General features: G+C 43.7%; 1 protein-coding gene across 1 annotated transcript in view; it reads left to right on the forward strand.

Moving 5' to 3' along the window:
- LOXHD1 (lipoxygenase homology PLAT domains 1) overlaps positions 1-19548 on the forward strand; it is a 285489-nt gene that overhangs the window by 230859 nt on the left and 35082 nt on the right. The window contains exons 34-36 of the mRNA XM_058168108.1: positions 3710-3895; positions 4987-5114; positions 9652-9769. Of these exons, the coding sequence (XP_058024091.1) occupies positions 3710-3895; positions 4987-5114; positions 9652-9769 (432 nt within the window). The remainder of the gene's footprint in view (positions 1-3709; positions 3896-4986; positions 5115-9651; positions 9770-19548) is intronic.

Below are 19548 nucleotides of genomic sequence, written 5' to 3' on the forward strand. Positions count from 1 at the left end.
GAAACCAGATTCACTTAGAAACCATGTTACTCAGCAACGATTCACTTAACAACTGTGGCAGGAAAGGTCGTAAAACGGGGCAAAATTCACTTAACAAATGTCTCACTTAGCAACATCAATTTGGGCTCCCTTGACGAGGGCAGCCTTTATTCCATTTGCACGCCGACTTTTCTTTCCCTTTTTTAAAAAAATCCTTCAAATGCATTAGCTATATTTTAGCTTTAGCTTACAGTACAATTTTTTTCCTGTATTCGGTAACTCAGAATGGCAGGAAACTGTGTTGCTGTCATTTAGCAGCACAGAGCAAGACCTAGAAGCTACAAAAAAAATAATAATGAGTATTTTTTTTAAAAAAACAACAACCATGCAGTCTGCCCACCTTTTATAAAATAGGTTAGGAAAAAGCACGACATTTCAAGGTAGATTCACAAAGCCCGGGCAAAGAAAAAAGGATAGGTTCCAGAGGCAGAACTGTCAAAATATATTATTATTATTATTATTATTATTGCTTTATTTCTGCCACAGTTCAAGAATTTGAGCATCAGCATTTTTCCCAAGTGATTATCTCTAATTTTTTTGCAGCTGTGCAGGTATTAGCAGGGAAATAATACCCTTCCGTAGATGGTCTGATTGAATCAATCAAGTAATAATAATAATAATAATAATAATAATAATAATAATAATAATAATAATAATAATAATAATAATAATAATATTTTAATTTGTATACCGCCCTTCTCCCGAAGGACTCAGGGCGGTGAACAGGCAGATAAAATATACATACACACAATAATTAAAAACATCCCTTAAAAAACTAATTTAAATGCCCAAAATATTAAAAAACGTACTTCCCCGTAAAATCACAGAATTTTAAAAACCCATCCAATAAAAATAAGAATCAGGCTAGTCCAGCCATACGGAATAAATAAGTTTTAAGTTCGCGGCGAAAGGTCCTAAGGTCAGGTAATTGTCGAAGTCCGAGGGGAAGTTCGTTCCACAGGGTCGGAGCCCCCACAGAGAAGGCCCTCCCCCTGGGGGCCGCCAGTTGACACTGTTTGGCTGACGGCACCCTGAGGAGTCCCTCTCTGTGGGAACGTACCGGACGATGGGAGATAGAAGCCGGCAGTAGACGGTCCCGTAGATAGCCCGGTCCTAAGCCATGGAGCGCTTTAAAGGTGGTAACCAATACCTTGAAGCGCACCCGGAAAACAACAGGTAGCCAGTGCAGTCTGCGCAGGATAGGTGTTATATGGGAGCTCCGAGACGCTCCCTCAATAACCCGCGCAGCCGCGTTCTGAACTAGCTGAAGTCTCCGGGTGCTCTTCAAGGGGAGCCCCTGATAAAGTTATCAGTTTAAAAACAACAACAACATGCAGGATGGGGAGACAGATGGGAGCCCCTAGCTTTACATAAAGTGGTTTCCTGAAGGAAAAAAAAAAAAACCTTATTAAAATGTTGAAAACTAGACGGAGCGCTAATCTTTTCGTTAGGCGTGAAAAAGGCAATAGGGCTTTTGCTAATAATGAACTTTTGCTTTGAATAGGATTTAACAACTATTCAGAGGTGGCATTCAGCCGGTTCGCGCGAATCGGTAGCGGAAAGCACAGGTGGGGCCATTTCCCCGCTCTATGCCGTCCTATTTAGGCAAGTTTTTGAGGTTGGGCGCATGCGCGGAAGGCACGCACGAGCAAAGCGCATGCACAGAAGGCTGTGCGTAAGCGCACGTGCTCACATTTGCCAACCGGTAGGGAAAGTAATACCACCCCTGCGATCATTCCTTATTTACAGAAGCAGTTTATTAGAACTGATTGGGAATGCTTTCCTTGGAGTGATTAGGGTACCTGTTACGGATGGACGGACGTGCTAAATTTGCATACCTGCCGCTGATTGGCTGTTCCCGCGGCGGGAAAAATTAAAGCGCTGTCAGTGGCCGGCTTGCATGCCAGCGCTCTATAAAGAACCAGGCTCAGCGGCTGCCGAGCTGTTTGTATTACTGTTGCTGTTGAATAAAGGGCTGAAAGTTACCTAGCATCTCTTCCTTGCCTGGATCTAACAGTACTTAATTATACTGATAAGAATACACCAATGATTAATCTTTCAAGTAATTCAGTGGTGATACATGCTGAATTCTGGGAGAAGAAGCTTAACTACTAGCAGTTTGCTAGGCTGATACCCCTGGATACTTTTCTGGCTGCTGCACACTGCTGGCTCATATGTATGGGATTGTGCACTAATACTCCAATATCCTTCCATGGTTATTGAGCCAGGTTCCACCTAATCTGTACCTGTACATTTGGGGTTTTTTGGCTAAGTGTAAGACCTCGCTTTTCTCTCCATTGAACTTCATTTTGTTGGATAGGGCCCAGTATTCAAGTGTTCCTATAATAGAATTCTTTGCTTTTTTTAGTTAGTCCCAGTTTTAATTCTTTCCTGTTAGATCTTGAATAGAATAGAATAGAATAGAATAGAATAGAATAGAATAGAATAGAATAGAATAGAATTTTTTTATTGGCCAAGTGTGATTGGACACACAAGGCATTTGTCTTGGTCCATATGCTCTCAGTGTACATAAAAGAATCATAAGGTACAACATTTAATGATAGTCATAGGGTACAAATAAGCAATCAGGAAACAGTATCAGTATAAATCGTAAGGATACAAGCGACAAGATTAAGTCATACAGTCATAAGTGGAAGGAGATGGGTAGTGGGAACGATGAGAAGATTAATAGTAGTGTAGATTTAGTAAATAGTTTGACATTGCTGAGGGAATTATTTGTTTAGCAGAGTGGTGGCGTTCGGGAAAAAGCTGTTCTTGTGTCTAGTTGTTCTGATGTGCAGTGCTCTATAGTGTCGTTTTGAGGGTAGGAGTTGAAATAGTTTAAGTCCAGGATGTGAGGGATCTGTAAATATTTTCACGACCCTCTTCTTGATTCGTGCAGTATACAGGTCCTCAATGGAAGGCAGGTTGGTATCCACTGTTTTTTCTGCAGTTCTAATGATTCTGCAGTCTCTAATGAGTTCTGAAGTCTGTGTTTTTCTTGTTGCATTGCGGAACCGAACCAGACAGTTATAGAGGTGCAGATGACAGACTCAATCATTCCTCCGTAGAACTGGATCAGCAGCTCCTTGGGCAGTTTGAGCTTTCTGAGTTGATGCAGAAAGAACATTCTTTGATGATGTTTTTGATGTTAGCTGTCCATTTTAGATCTTGCAATATGGTAGAACCTAGAATTTTTTTTTTTCATAAAAAAGTTTTATTTTTACAATCATGTCAAACAACTCATTCAATGTACAGTTATATACAATTAGTCGGGCCTGCCCAGTCACCACCCCCCTTTTTAACACTCTTCCCTCTTCTACCTTCTTTTACTTCCCAGACCTTCCTCTCCTTCTCTTATCTACATCCTCTCCTCCCTCCACCCTACACCTTCCTTCTCCCTCTTCTACCCCTCTTCCTTCCTCTTCTCCTCTTTCCTACCTCCTACTCTCTCTTTTCTCCCTCCCCACCGTTCTAAAATGGTAACTGGGCAGACCCGACCCTACATTAATTATATTTATACATCTTCTAGAAATTTGAAGGTCTCTATTGTCGATACTGTGTTGTCTAGTATTGTAGGAGGTGGAAGCATGGAAGGATTTCTCCTAAGAAAGAAATCTTATCTATGTTCATTATGACCAAGTTGGTAATCTGTTCCTATTTCTCCTAGATTGGTCATGATGGGGCTACGCCAGAAAGCTCTTGGCTCTTGGATGAATTCAGTGTCACAGTGCCAACTAAGGGTGTGATATACACTTTTGTTTGCAAATGCTGGCTGGCTCAGGATAGGGGAGATGGTCTCACCTCGCGTGTCTTCAACATCCTGGATGCAGATTGCATCAATATTGGCCTAAAGGTTAGTCATGCCATCTGTCTGGTAAATTCGCCAAGTTCGTTTTTCTCATCAGGTACATGTATACATTCGAACTAGACTGCATCGTTTCTCTGTGTCCTATAATATAAGTGGGTATACGCATAATTTTGTATTTATTTACTTAGTCATGTTTATGTAGTGTATATTGGAGGTGGTGACCCTTTAAGAGCTGTATGCAATGAAATTTCATTTTAATGTATGCTGATCAGTGTACATTCAAAGCGAAAATAAAGTTATTCTAAGTTCTAAAAATGGTTGCAAGTTGAGGACTACCTGCAACATGTTTGCTTCAAATGAGAGTTAGGTCTTTCAGTAAGAATAACCTCTCTCTCTCTCCCTTCCTTCCTCTTTCTCTCTCTTTCTCTCTCTCTCTCTCTTTTTCTGAGATCAAGAGAGAGGAGAGCGAGAAGAGAAGAGAAGAGAAGAGAAGAGAAGAGAAGAGAGAGGGAAGGAGGAAGGGAGAATATGAAAAGTCAGAGGAATGGAAAAGAAGTCCAGTTTGTCAGCTGATTCCAAAACATATTTTGCAATGCAGAAATTATTTTCATCTTCAGAGTTGATATATTCTCCTCTACCACACCTAGACCAGTGGTGGGTTTCACAAATTTTTACTACCGGTTCTGTGGGTGTGGCTTGGTGGGCTTGGCAGGGGAAGGATAATGTAAAATCTCCATTCCCTCCCCACTCCAGGGGAAGGTTACTGCAAAATCCCCATTTCCTCCTGATCAGCTGGGACTCAGGAGGCAGAGAATAGATGGGGGTGGGGCCAGTCAGAGGTGGTATTTACCGGTTCTCTAAACTATTCAAAATTTCCGGTTCTCCAGAACTGGTCCAAACCTGCTGAAACCCACCTCTGACCTAGACAGATACCCAGCTACAGTATATAAACAGAAGTCCATTTTGCATGGTAAAGCCAATCGATGACTCCATGATTCCCTATCCAACCCATCCTATTTTAAAAGATGGTGGCTTGGTCTCTTGGCATTTGTTGGTTGGTTCTATTTTAATTTTTAAAACCTGGATGGGTTGTGTGTGTTTTTGTATTTTTTTGCTAAGCTTGAACTTTTCCGCAGATTCTCTATGAAGTGACTGTAGAGACTGGAGATTTGTCACAGGCTGGGACGGACACCGGCATTTTTTTCACATTCTTTGGATCCAGTGGGTGTTCAGAAGAGATTCAGCTGGAAAAAAATGGAAACAGGTAACAGGCACTTCAGCAGCAAAATATCATTGTCTCGCTCTCCAGCTGGGTTGGCCTCTTCCAACTGGCTCTTTTGATCCAAGGTACTTGGAGAGGAGTAGCCCATGGACGCAGTGGCTCAGTGTCTAAGATGCTGAGCTTGTCGATCGAAAGGTCGGCAGTTCAGCGGTTCGAATCCCTAGTGCTGCATAGCAGGGTGACTTGGGCTCCCGTGACTTGTCCCAGCTTCTGCCAACCTAGCCGTTCAAAAGAATAGAATAGAATTAGAATAGAATTTTTTAATTATTATTGGCCAAGTGTGATTGGACACACAAGGAATTTGTCTTGGTGCATATCCTCTCAGTGCACATAAAAGAAAAGATACGTTCATCAAGGTACAACATTTACAACACAAATGATGGTCAATATATCAATATAAATCATAAGGATTACCAGCAACAAAGTTACAGTCATACAGTCATAAGTGGAAAGAAATTGGTGATGGGAACGATGAGAAGATTAATAGTAGTGCAGATTTAGTAAATAGTTTGACAGTGTTGAGGGAATTATTTGTTTAGCAGAGTGATGGCCTTCGGGAAAAAACTGTTCTTGTGTCTAGTTGTTCTGATGTGCAGTGCTCTATAGCGTCGTTTTGAGGGTAGGAGTTGAAGCAGTTTATATCCAGGATGTGAGGGATCTGTAAATATTTTCACAGCCCTCTTCTTGATTCGTGCAGTATACAGGTCCTCAATGGAAGGCAGGTTGATAGCAATTACTTTTTCTGCAATTCTAATTATCCTCTATTCTATTCTATTCTATTCTATTCTATTCTATTCTATTCTATTCTATTCTATTCTATTCTATTTCTTAATCTGTTTAAGATCCCAGCTCGTTTACCTCTCTTCCGTCGCTTCAGTCGTTTGTTTTTTTTGCCTCCTCCTGTGTTAGAATCTCCTCTGTGTTTGTAAAGACAGGTGGGGGTGAGATCAAAGAAAGCTGCTCCTTAAAGAAATGTTGCTTAATTTTTAGCAGATGGTCTTGTGAGTAGGAAATCCGTAGTCAGTCTCAGAGATCAATTAGAAATAAAGAAACCATTAGAGAGCATTTAACCAGGGCAGCCTTTTTCGGCGCCATCTTGGGGAACAGGTGAAAAATGCAAGTAGAAAAATAGGGACTATCTTTGATGGGAAGGGAACAGCGTTCCATGCATCTTTGGCGCTGAGTCATGCCAGCCACATGACCACGGAGACAGTCATAAACTGATTCCATCCCTGCAAGTCATTGGAAGTTCTGCCAAATCTTCCTTTGACTTCACAGATTTCCTGAGATTTTCCTTGCTGAATCCTTAGGGAAAGAGCTGTGTTCCTCTTTTTTTAACAATCCAGTTTTTACTAAGCTGAAACTTAGTCGCCGCTAGTAAATTATAAGGCTCGCCTGTCCCAGCGCCAAAGGCACAGTGGCTCTAAATTTAACCCCCAAACATGCTTGCTGCTTGGGAATTGTTGAGGTAGTAAATTTCCCCTCCCTTTAAGTGGTAGTGCAAGGTGATATATGCATTTGGCAGAACATCTTTTTAAACTGTCTCAGATAATAAGGCAATTTAATTTAAATCAGCATTAGCTGTGAAATAGCTCCAGCAACACAAATATTGATAAGTGGACATGAAGTAAAAACACCCAGGGGAAGTAACTGTCTGGAGGAATGAGTGTGGCTTCCAAGTGTATTTTCTCTCTCTCTCTCTCTCTCCCTTTTCTTTTATTAGACTTTTCTTCAGATTTGGTGTGCATTAAACTTAACCCCTCTTGCTGTCCAATTCATGCAGGGATGAAATGCTCCCGGTTCGGATGGATCGCCTGATCCGGTAGCGATGGCAGCAGATGGTTCGGAGAACCGGTAGCAAAAATCCCTGTCCCCCCACATGCCCAGCTGAGCTACGTGATCCTCAGTGGGTTGTTTTTTTTAACTTTTAAAAGCATTTTTTCTTTGGCCCAAAAATGCTTTTAAAAGTAAAAAAAAGAAGCCTCTGATGATCACGCGGCTCAGCTGGGATCGTCAGAGCCTTTTAAAAGCATTTTTTCTACAACCTCTTCGGCTGAAGAGGTGGTTAAAAATGCTTTTAAAAGGTTCTGATGATCAGGAAACAGCTGGGATCGTCAGAACCTTTTAAAAGCATTTTTTTACAACCTCTTTGGCTAAAGAAGTTGTAAAAAATGCTTTTAAAAGTAAAAAAAAGTTGGCCACACCCACCTAATCACATTACACATACACACACACCAAGCCACGCCCACAGAACCGGTAGTAACAGATTTTGTATTTCACCACTGAATTCATGACTTGAGAATAACAGTCTCTGATTAATATCCTCATAGCATAAGAACCCAGGAGCAGAAATGAATAATTCTACAAACAAAACTCAAGTAAACTTGCCTGCTTCTGGCAATGGCCACTCTGGTCCCCTGCTCTCTATTGCTCGGATCAGCAACATTTTTAAGCCAACGTGGTCTAGTGCAGGGGTCTCCAATCTTGGCAGACTTCAACTCCCAGAATTCCCCAGCCAGCTTTGAATTCTGGGAGTTGAAGTCCTCCAGGCTTAAAGTTGCCAAGATTGGAGACCTCTGGTCTAGTGGTTAAGGTACCAGTCTAGAAATCAGGAGATTGGGAGCTCTAGTCCCACCTTAGCCACAAAAGCCAGCTGAGTATTTATCTACAGATAGTCCTTGGCTTACAACAGTTCATTTAGGGACTGTTCAAAGTTACGTCGTCACTGAAAAAAGTGACTTATGACCATTTTTCACACTTACAACCATTGCGGCAACCCCAAAATTCAGATGCTTGGCAACTGACTCATATTTATGATGGTAGCTATTGTCGTGTCCCACTCCTCCTCTGACAGCTGGGTCTGGGAAGTCTGTATCCAGCGTGGCCACGAAGCCTCTGCAACTTTGCCAAATTCCTGTCAGAGTTCTCAAGGCAGGCAGGAATCCAAGGTGTGACTTCAGCAACCAGATGAGACTTTGCCTGACTCAAGGAATGCCAAAAAGCAGATCCTTTATATAGGCCATGGGGTGTGGCTCCATGACTCAGCACTTATCCAGGCCTGCCCCTCCCTTCCTTTTGCTGACGTCGCCTCTCCGTTCTCCGGAAGGGGGGATCTGTCCACGTTTTGTCCTCCTGCTCAGCTGCCGGCAATTCTAGCTCGTGGCTGGCTTCTTGATCACACGCTGTAGGAGGGAGGTTTGTTTGCTCAGTCTGTCCGGGCATGGTGCCAGGGCTGGGGGCTGGAGGCATGCCAGGCCATTCTTCTTCACTATCAGTCTCTGGCTCAGATAATAGGAGATGGGAGGGGCCCGGCTGAAGAGAGGGGGGTGGGCGAGGCACAACAGCTGTGTTCAGGGATCATGCCATTAGTAACCTTCTAAGAAACAAAGTCAATGGGAGAACCCAGTGACATTATAAAGAAGCACCGTTAGCTGGATGTTTGCCCATGGGCTACTACGGTACTGTATTTCCAGTTAAATGTTGCCAAATTAACAGTTCCTTGACTCAATTCCTGGTGACCTCAAGGACCTGTGAGGTTTTGGAAACCATGGTTTCTGGTTTCCCATAAAGAGATGGGAGTTGACTGCAGACTCTACCAAATTTGGGATGTTTTGATTATCTCCCATCGAAGTACTAACCAAGCCCAACCTCACTTAGATTCAGGGGTGAAATGTAAAATTTGTTACTACTGGTTCTGTGGGCGTGGCTTGGTGGGCGGGTGTAATGTGACTGGGTGGGCGTGGCTAACTTTTTTTTTTTAAAGCATTTTTTCTACAACCTCTTCGGCTAAAGAGGTTGTAAAAAAATGCTTTTAAAAGCCTGTGATAATCAGGCAACTCAGCTGGGATCGCCAGAGGAAAAAAAGCTTTTAAAAGGTTCTGACGATCCCAGCTGAGTTGCCTGATCGCCAGAACCTTTTAAAAGCATTTTTTCTACAACCTCTTTGGCCAAACAGGTTGTAGAAAAAATGCTTTTAAAGGATTCTGACGATCCCAGCTGAGCCGCACGATCATCAGAGGCTTTTTTTTAACTTTTAAAAGTAAAAGTTTTCTTCGACCGAAAAAAAATGCTTTTACAAGTTAAAAAAACAAACAAACCTGTGATGATCATGCAGCTCAACTGGGGCGGGGGGGGCAGGGATTTTTGTTACCGGTTCTCCGAACCACGCACCGCCATCGCTACCGGATCAGGCGATCCAGTTGGAACCGGGAGCATTTCACCCCTGCTTAGATTTCACATCTGGCTAGATGTTACATCTTTTAAAAAAGAAGCTGTGGAAATCAACGGATGTAGACAAATGGCAAAGACACACACACTTTTTATTTTTTGGGGGGGAACAACATGAAACACATGCAAGTGATTATCCTATGTTGTACTCCAACTTTTTCCAATGTGGCCAGGCTGTAATCCGAGGAATTTCGGTACTTAAATCCCATGCACTTAAAAGCATCTGGTCAATGTCCTCTCAGAGGACAAGCCAGGCACCAAAAGTTCTGAGCAAATCTCTCTTCTCTTCCAGATTTGAAATTGGCCAAAAGGATACTTTTATCCTGGAAATTCCAGATATTGCGCCACTTAAGAAGATGCGAATAAGGACGGACGGGACAGGAAGCCGCCCTGATTGGTTTCTGGAACAGGTAGCATATCTATTCCTTAATCCTTCTAGCACTGATGATGTTACCTTACCAGGTACTTTATTTTGGCTACACAACACCAGCTATCTCTATTCCTCCCCACCCCACCCCTCGCTTCAGTGTGGTAACACTGAAGTTCCAAGATGGCTTCGGTCAGATCAGCTTTAGGGTTGACACTTTCTTTCTTTCCTTTGTCTTCTTTCCTCCTTTCCTTCTTTCTTTTTCTTTCTTTCTTTCTTTCCTTCCTTCTTTCCTTCCTTCTTTCCTTCCTTCCTTCCTTCCTTCCTTCCTTCCTTCCTTCCTTCCTTCCTTCCTTCCTTCCTCTCCACATACCCCTCTCCCTTCTTCCGTGTTTTCCCGAAAATAAGACCTCCCCTGATAATAAGCCCAAATGGGGCTTTTGAGCACATGCGCTAAAATAAGCCTTCCCCCCCTGGAAAATAAGCCCTCCCCCAAAATATTTAAACACATACGCAGCCAGTCCCCGCCATTTCCTCTGGTTAGGGTTAGGGAGACAGAGCTGGAAATCAGGCAAGACGGCAAGAAGAGCCGCGTCTGGCTCCATGCATCCCAAAATAATAAGTCCCTCCCCTGAAAATTAGGCCAAGCGTTTATTTTGGGGTTCAAAAAAACTATACTCACCAGCTGCGGGGTGATAGAGGGAGCTCCACGTAGCTCCCATGTAACACCTCTCCTGCGCAGACTGCACTGGCTACCTGTTGCCTTTCGGGTGCATTTCAAGGTCCTGGTTACCACCTTTAAAGCGCTCCATGGCTTGGGGCCCGGGTACTTACGGGACCGCCTGCTGTTACCTCATGCCTCCCACCGACCCGTACACTCACACAGAGAGGGACTTCTTAGGGTGCCGTCCGCCAAACAATGTCGGCTGGCGGCCCGCAGGGGAAGATCCTTCTCTGTAGGGGCCCCTACTCTCTGGAATGAACTTCCCCCCCGATTTACGCCAAATATCTGACCTTCGGACCTTTCGCCGCGAACTGAAAACATATTTGTTTGTTCGCGCGGGGCTTTCTTAAATTGGGTAGATTTTAAATTTAACTGTTTTTAGTTTTAAATTGGGGTTTTTTAGATTATATATTTTAATTTATCGGCCTAACTGTATAATAAGTTTTTTAATTTATTTTTAATTGTACATTGTTTATTTTTATCTTGGCTGTACACCGCCCCTGAGTCCTTCGGGAGAAGGGCGGTCTAGAAATCTAATAAAATAATAAATAAATTAAATAAATTAAATAATATAAGACAGGGTCTTATTTTTGGGGAAACACGGTAGCACTGATGATGTTACCTAGTTGGGTAATGAAACATCTGCAAGAAAACGACCAGCCTCAAAGAGCACCCCATCATTCTTTAATGCCTCCATTATTTATAAAGTTTCCAATTTTCATAGTCACTCCATTTTTAAACAGGAGTTAACAGTAGGAGCGGAAATGGTTAGGGTTAGGGTTAAGAAGGGCAGCAAATGGTAAATATAGGGGAGGGAAGGATTACTGCTGATACCCATTTCTTTGTTTATGGTAGATTTCCATGTTCTATCTTACTGCTACTTCTACAAGCTACTGTGGGGATAAATAGGAAGATGGACGAGCGTGTACATCACTTTGAGCTCCTGTACAATAAGGGGACATAAATAAGTCCATCAATGAACACAATTGTACCTAGTACCAAACAGATCTAAGCTGAGTCAGGTTGTGTGTAAATTAAATAAGTAAATAAACAAGGACAAAAAAACATTCAGGCCTGAATTCTCCAAATCCCTCTCTTCTCAAAAGGTTATCAAATATAAAGAAATGGCTAGAAAAAATAATAGACCAACCAATTGAAAGAAAGCCGGAAACATTTTTATTAGGAATATTCACGGGAACATACACCAAGGAAATAAAATATCTGATTTTACACATCATAACGGCTGCACGAATAACATATGCACACAATTGGAAACAGGAAAGGACACCAACAGATGAAGAAGTGATAGAAAAAGTTTTAGAATGTGCCGAGATGGACAAATTAACAAAAGAAATTAAAGAAAAAGAAGAGACAGATTATTACATAATTTGGAACAAATGGTATGAATGGCTTGAGACTAGAAGTACAGAACAATATATACAGGGGAGAATCTAAAAATGTAAAATATGTATATAACAAATATATAGAAATGTATAAAAATAAGGCTATTAATGTTAGAAAACACAACGTAATCAAAGAAAAAGGGACAACAAAGAAAATAAAACAGTAAGAGAGATATGAGGGGAAAGGTATAAAACGGAGAGAAGACCACCAAGAAAGATTGGTTAAAAAGAGGATATATTTTGTTCTGTTTCCCTCCCCCAATACTCCCAACAAAGAGTCAGTCAAAGGCCTTCTCTTCTAATTTAATTATATAGATAAATGTCCTGGCCATGTCTACCCACGGGCCTGCCAAGTCTCTGGAGATAACGAGGAAATTATAGATAAGGCCAGAATTACTCACGAATATATTCTTCCCTCCATTGATACAGTTTGCCCGCACAAATTCATTGCTTTGTCCAAGACAAAAAACCAGGAAGTCCCGCCTCCTATTTATAGTTTCTGCAGATGTCAATGCATGACCATCATTCCTTGGCTTTATCCCAATGCTGCACGCACCGGTCACGTCTGCGCAGTCTTGCATCACTCCAAAACTCTTCTTGGGGCGTTGCCAAATCAGAAGAAGGCTCGAGAGAATCAGGCCTTGCTGGCCCCTCCTCCTCCCTTTGAGTGGGTGCCAGGGAGGAAGAGGGCCCAAAAGAAGCAGGGCTTGCCAGGTCTTCTCCCTCACTTTCTGAATCATCCGAGTCCAGGAGTCCGGGTCCAGGAACCTGGGTCACAACACTATCCCTCACCGCAGGGCCCTTCCCCCGGGGCTGATGATTGGGATGCGGTCGGGCTGGGTTCTGCTCATGGAAGGCCTGCACCAGGTCAGGGGCATGAACGTCGGAGGCATCTACCCAGGAGAAATCAGTCCCGTATCCCTTCCACGCGATCAAATATTGGAAACGACCCTTCAGCCAGCGGGAGTCTTATACGCTGTGGACTTCGTATTCCTCCGACCCATCCTCAGCGACAGTGACGGGTGCTGTTGGCACCGAAGGGGACTCGGTGTGGCCTCAGGAACCAGAAGGGACCGGTGAAAGACGGTGTGGATCCACATGGATCGTGGCAGGGTCAGTCGGTAGGCTACCGGGTTGATGACTGCCTCGACAGGGAACGGGCCGATGAATCGGTGGTTCAACTTCTTTACCAGGCGGTCGGACGGGAGGTGTTTGGTGGAGAGCCACACCCGGTCTCCAACCGCCAGCGGGGGTGTTGTGCATCGGGAGTGGTCGGCGGACCGTTTGTAGTCCTCCTTTGCCCGATCCAGCTGCTGACGTACCAACTGTTGGACCACATGCAATTCCGTCAGGAAGGTCTGCGTTTCGGGAACAGGAGAGTCCGGTGGTGCCAGAGGGAAGAGCTGCGGATGGTATCCCACATTGGCAAAGAACGGGGTCATCTGAGTAGAGGTGTGCTGAGAGTTGTTAAAAGCAAACTCCGCCAGGGACAGGTAATCGGCCCAGTTGTCCTGCTGCTGGTTGATGAAGCAACGGAGATACTGTTCCAGGATACCGATGACCTTCTCTGTACCCCCGTCAGTCTCCGGATGGTGCAATGACGACAGACACACCTGCACCTCCAACGCGGCCATCAGGCTCTTCCAGAAGGGAGCTGTGAACTGAACTCCGCGGTCCGAAACCACCCTGTCCGGTAGACCGTGGAGGCGGAAGATGTGCTGCAGGAAGAGACGGGCCGTTTTTGCGGCTGTGGGCAGTCCGCGGCATGGGATGAAGTGTGCCATCTTGGTGAGCATGTCCACCACCACCAGCACCGTGGTGAACCCAGAGGACGGCGGCAGGTCTGTCAGGAAGTCCATGGAGATCGGCCCCCAGGGTCTGTCGGGTGTCGGCAAGGGCTGGAGGAGCCCGGGAGGGGCCCCCATGGCGGCCTTGGCTTGCCGGCACGGTACGCAGGATGTCACGTAGGCATGTACATCATGCCGCACTCGGGGCCACCAAAAGGTCCGTGTCACCAGGTGGAGGGTCTTGAAGAACCCAAAATGTCATGCTGCAGGGTTGTCGTGGCACTGGGTCATGACGAGGGCTCGGAGTGGTCCTGTGGGAACGTATAATCGCCCCCGAAACTTGAGTAAGTCCTCCTCCAAGGTCCAAGGAGACGCGGGACCTTCTGCCCAACGCACCACTGCCTGTGGGACGCCTGTATTCCATGTCAGAGCCCGAATTGGCCGCCCTCAGGGACTTCCTGGACAAAAATCTGGCCTGAGGGTTTATCCGGCCTTCAAAGTCCCCTCTCTCAGCCCCGGTCCTCTTCGTGAAGAAGAAGACAGGGGACTTGCGCCTGTGCTGTGATTACCGCCGGCTAAACGCCATTACGGTGCAGAATCGCTACCCCCTGCCGCTCATCCCGGAGCTGCTGGGGAGGTTACGGGAGGCCTTGATTTTCACCAAGCTCGATCTTCGGGGGGCCTACAACCTGGTGCGGATGCGAGAAGGAGATGAATGGAAGACGGCATACAGGCATAGAATAATTTTCTTTCACTGGAATACACTGTCATGCCATTTGGGTTGACCAATGTTCCCGCCGTTTTCCAGCACTTCATGAACGATGTGTTCCGAGACATGTTGGATCGGTTCATGGTTAACTACCTGAACGACATCCTGATTTACTTTCGGTCCAGGGAAAGCCACCTTCGACACGGTCTGGTTCTGCAACGCTTGCGGGAGCAACAACTCAATGCGAAGCTGGAGAAATGCGTCTTCTTCCAGACTTCCATAGAATTCCTCGGGCATATCATCTTGCCCGAGGGCATAGCCATGGACCCACACAAAGTAGAAGCTTTGTGTAGCTGGGAAGCCCCTCGTCGGGTGAAGGATATTCAGTGCCTGCTGGGCTTTGCCAACTACTACCGGAGCTGGAATTTGTCTTGGTGCATATGCTCTCAGTGTACATAAAAGAAAAGATACGTTCATCAAGAATCATAAAGTACAACACTTAATGGTAGTCATAGGGTACAAATAAGCAATCAGGAAACAATCAATATCAATATAAATCGTAAGGATACCAGCAACAAAGTTACAGTCATGCAGTCATAAGTGGAAGGAGATGGGTGATGGGAACGATGAGAAGATTAATAGTAGTGCAGTTTTAGTAAATAGTTTGACAGTGTTGAGGGAATTTTTTTTTAGCAGAGTGATGGCGTTCGGGGAAAAACTGTTCTTGTGTCTAGTTGTTCTGGTGTGCAGTGCTCTATAGCACCGTTTTGAGCGTAGGAGTTGAAACAGTTTACGTCCAAGATGTGAGGGGTCTGTAAATATTTTCACAGCCCTCTTTTTGACTTGTGTAGTATACAGGTCCTCAATGGAAGTTCCTCAAAGTTCCATTTTATCAGAGATGTCCTTTTGGCACATCTGGGAAAACCTGAATCTGAAAGCTTCCAGGGTTTCCCCACCCAAAAGGAAGTCCAAGTCCCTGCCCAGCACCCACATGCCCATCACATGGTCTCATCAATGCACCGTCCCAAATGGAGATGCTTCCCAGTCACACCACTCCAGGTGCAGGGCAGGATGTCCTTGACTCTCAAAGAAAAGAATGTGATTATGGCTGGGATACCTCTCCAACTCCATACAATCCCCCACTTCCCAGTTTCCCACAGCACTAAATGTGGCAGCCCTGAAGATCCAAAGTAAAAGATGGCTTCCAGGACTGACAGCAGCCTTGAATTCCTGAAGAAAAGGGGAAAAAAACTAGACACAGACGATAGAATAATTTTCTTTTTCTGGCTGGTGAGACAGGAAATGGATCTGTCCTGCCTCCATCTGTTGTGCTGAAGATGTACGGGTGTTTTAATCACACCATCGAAATGCTCCGTGCTCCTCATTCCAGTGGGCCTCCTCCTTCAGAGGCCATCTAAATATATTCTGTTTATTGTGGTTGAGGACTTGGAACAGGCATGAGAAATTTCTCTTCTCTTCTTGGCAAGGGGATGCATTTTGATAATGTTTCCTCTTCCCCCCCCCTCCCTTATTTTGGCAGAAAGGAAGACCAAGGAGGTCTGTCAAAAAGAAGAAGAAGAAGGGGAAAAAAAACAGCCAAGTGTAACATATAATTTCCCTGACACTCTGCTATTAGACGTGATGAGAACAGCACGGTGGCAGTGTGCCAGGGCACCTGGTATCCATCACAAATCCACATTTTTGAGTGTGTCTGTGTGTTTGTGTGTGGAGCGGGAGAGTCTCCTTCAGGAAAATGTAGTTACCATGGACTTTTCAAAAGAATTGTTAGAAGACATATCCCGGTCCGGTTTCAAACTGGGAGAAAGGCACTGGAGACAAAATGGAGGCTGGAGGCTGATTGGTTTGAAGCAGAACCACAGGGGTGGTTCTGGACAGCTGAGTTGAGAGTGAGGGTTAGTTATACCTTCTCTTGGGCTTTGCACTTGAGCTTCCTGTTCCTGTGCAAGAACATGTATTCTATTGGCTGTTGTCAGGCTCCCATGGGGCCATGTATAAATCCTACGAGTTTGTTTGAGCTAGGTTTGGTTGAGGTTTGGGCTGATGCAATGAAGGGGCTTGTTGGGCAATTCCTATTGTGGCTGAGGGCTAACCCTACCTTTGTTCAGACCTTGCTGCGGGTAATAGAGCTACCTAGATCTCAACAAGCTCTTTATCTCTTAAGTGCTGATATCTGCTGAGGGCGATTAAGAAAAGTGGGGTCTGTTTTCTCCCTCTAAAAAAACGTGTGTCTCAATTTCTCATCCAGGGAAATATAATTTTCTGCTTTTTAAATATTTCTCAAAATATTTCATTCTACTAGGAGAAAGGTGGGTGCTAACTTCCCATAGAATGTTCCATATTTGGGGGGTGGTAGATATCCAAAGCAGTTTTGAATGTCTGCAATTCTTGAAAGGATCATTTAAACTCACTTCATTTTCATTTTTGTTATCCAGTCATTTTTCTTTTAGAACTGCATTTACGCAGACAGGAAAATGCATGCATACACACAAACACACTCTCTCTCTCACACACACACATACACACACAAACCCCACCTGCTTTCTCTTCCATTTTGATGTGCCCAATACCTACCGGTAACCTCAACTTACAACAGTTTCATTTAAGCGTTTATGGAGATTCTCAGCCATCCAGGTCATGGTTGTCCCAAAGGTGCTTTTTCAAAAGGCAACTGGACTTTCTTGGTTTTTCCTTGAGGATGTTTCGCTTCTCATCCAAGAAGTTTCCTCAGCTCGGACCGGATGCTGGGGAATTGCGCACCATCCAGTCAGAGCTGAAGAAGCTTCTTGGATGAGAAGAAGTGCAATGTCTTCAAAGAAAAACCGGAAAGTCTAGTTGCCTTTTCAAAAAGCGCCTTTGTCAAAAAGCAACTGGACATTGTTTTTCCTTGAAGACGTTTCGCTTCTCATCCAAGAAGCATCTTCAGTTCTGATTTTTTTTTTTATATCCCGCCCTTCTCCGAAGACTCAGGGCGGCTTACACTATGTCAAGCAATAGTCTTCATCCATTTGTATATTATATACAAAGTCAACTTATTGCCCCCAACAATCTGGGTCCTCATTTTACCTACCTTATAAAGGATGGAAGGCTGAGTCAACCTTGGGCCTGGTGGGACTTGAACCTGCAGTAATTGCAAGCAGCTGCTGTTAATAACAGACTGTCTTAGCAGTCTGAGCCGCCAGAGATTGATCTTCAGAAGCTTCTCGTATGGCTGAAGAAGCTTCTTGAATGAGAAGCGAAACATCTTCAAGGACAAACAAAGGAAGAGAGAAAAGAATAAAATTTAAAAAATAGTTGAAAATATATTAAAGGGTTTAAATGTTAATAATGAAATCTGAAATTACAAAAAAGTCACTAAATGCAACTATGGTTCACCTAAAGCATTAGAAATGATACTACGAAAATAAATTGAGTTTCCTTTTTTGTTTCTTTTCTTTTATGACTATGGTTAATATTATATGAATTGCTATTGAATTGCAAATATAGAAATGATTCTGATTCTGATAAGTAGTATATATAAAAGATTACAAATACTAACTGGGAAATAAAGGGTTTAATTTAAAGGGAGTAAGGAGGGGTGGGGAAAGAGAGAAGTTGATAAATGATTAGAATTAAGGGCGAAGGGTAACATTAGATATACAACATAAATAAAAGAAGAAAAATAAAAATGAGAGAAAATATATTAATGTAAGCATATAAAATGTGTTGGAAGAGAACTAAAAGTTGCATGAATTTGACCTGGCCAATATTCTGTTCAGAAAAAAATGCATTATATGTTGATGTGTGTGTGTGTTAAAATTTTTTAAAAAAATTTACAAAAAAAAATGGACAAACAAAGGAAGTCCAGTTGACTTTTGAAAAAAAGCACCTTCGGGACAACAGTTTATTTAGCGACGGTTCAAAATTACAAAAAAGTGACTTATGACCGTTGCAGCATCCCCATGGTCACAGGAATAAAATTTAGATGCTTGGCCACTGACTCATAGTTATGACGGTCGCAGTGTCCCATGGGCATGGGATCCTCTTTTGCGGCCATCTGAGAAGCAAAGTCAATGGGGAAGCCAGATTCAATCGTGTTTCTAACTTAACAACTTGCAGTGATTCACTTAACATCTGTGGCCAAAAAAAAAAGGGGGGGAGCAAAACTCACTCAGCTAAACTGTCTCGCTTAGCCACATAAATTTTGGGCTCAATTGTGGTCGTACGTCGAGGACTAACTGTGTTGAAAATTCTCTTGGCTGTTGTTTTTTCCCATCGTAAATGCAAGAAAGATACAGAGCTGTCCAAGAAACGAACGCACGAATGAAATAAACCTCTTTTCCAGCTGGGCTCTGTGTTCAGATCAGCATTAAGCAACTGTGTTTTAAAATCTTAGTTTTCCTAAACTGTAATCCTCTAATCCTATGAAGAATGTTGTAAGTGCCAGCGAGGTGCCAATAACTCAGTGGATCTATCTTACATATTTTTTCCTTGGAAGAAATATGGAAGCATTTGTTTATGTTCTTCTGAAGTTTCCTTTTCTGAGTTCATCATATCCAGTGGTGGGATATATATATATATACTACTGGTTCTGTGGGCGTGGCTTGGTGGGCGGCGCGTGGCATGGCTTGGCTTCGTGGGTGTGGCAGGGGAAGGATACTGCAAAATCTCCATTTCCTCCCGATCAGCTGGGACTCAGGAGGCGGAGAATAGATGGGGGCGGGTCCAATCAGAATTTGTACTACTGGTTCTCCGAACTACTCGAAATTTCCACTACCGGTTCTCCTGAACTGGTCAGAACCTGCTGAATAACACCTCTTATATAAACCACAGCCTGGAATATTCTTTAGTCTTTAATGCAACATTTGAGAAAAAGATATTTCTGAGGGATGATTTTGCCCTCATTAGCTTTCCCAGAGAAATGTTTGCCTCCTTTCTTTCCTAACACTTTAAAGAGAACCAAACAGAAACATGCTGGTTGAAAAGGAGAGATATATACTGTATTTGCAGAATTGAAAACATTCTCTCTCTCCCTCCCTCCCTCCTTCCCTCCTTCTCTCTCTCTCTCTCTCTCTCATCTGGAAATTTCCGTGCAGGAGCTCACTTAAATTATATCTGATTCACTGAAATCAATAAAAAGAAGGAAAGGAAGAAATCTGGAGACAGTTGCAGAAAGTAGAAAGGAAAAGTAATCAGCCGTTC

This window comes from Ahaetulla prasina, chromosome 2, assembly GCF_028640845.1.
Source record: "Ahaetulla prasina isolate Xishuangbanna chromosome 2, ASM2864084v1, whole genome shotgun sequence".
Classification (NCBI taxonomy): Eukaryota; Metazoa; Chordata; class Lepidosauria; order Squamata; family Colubridae; genus Ahaetulla; species Ahaetulla prasina.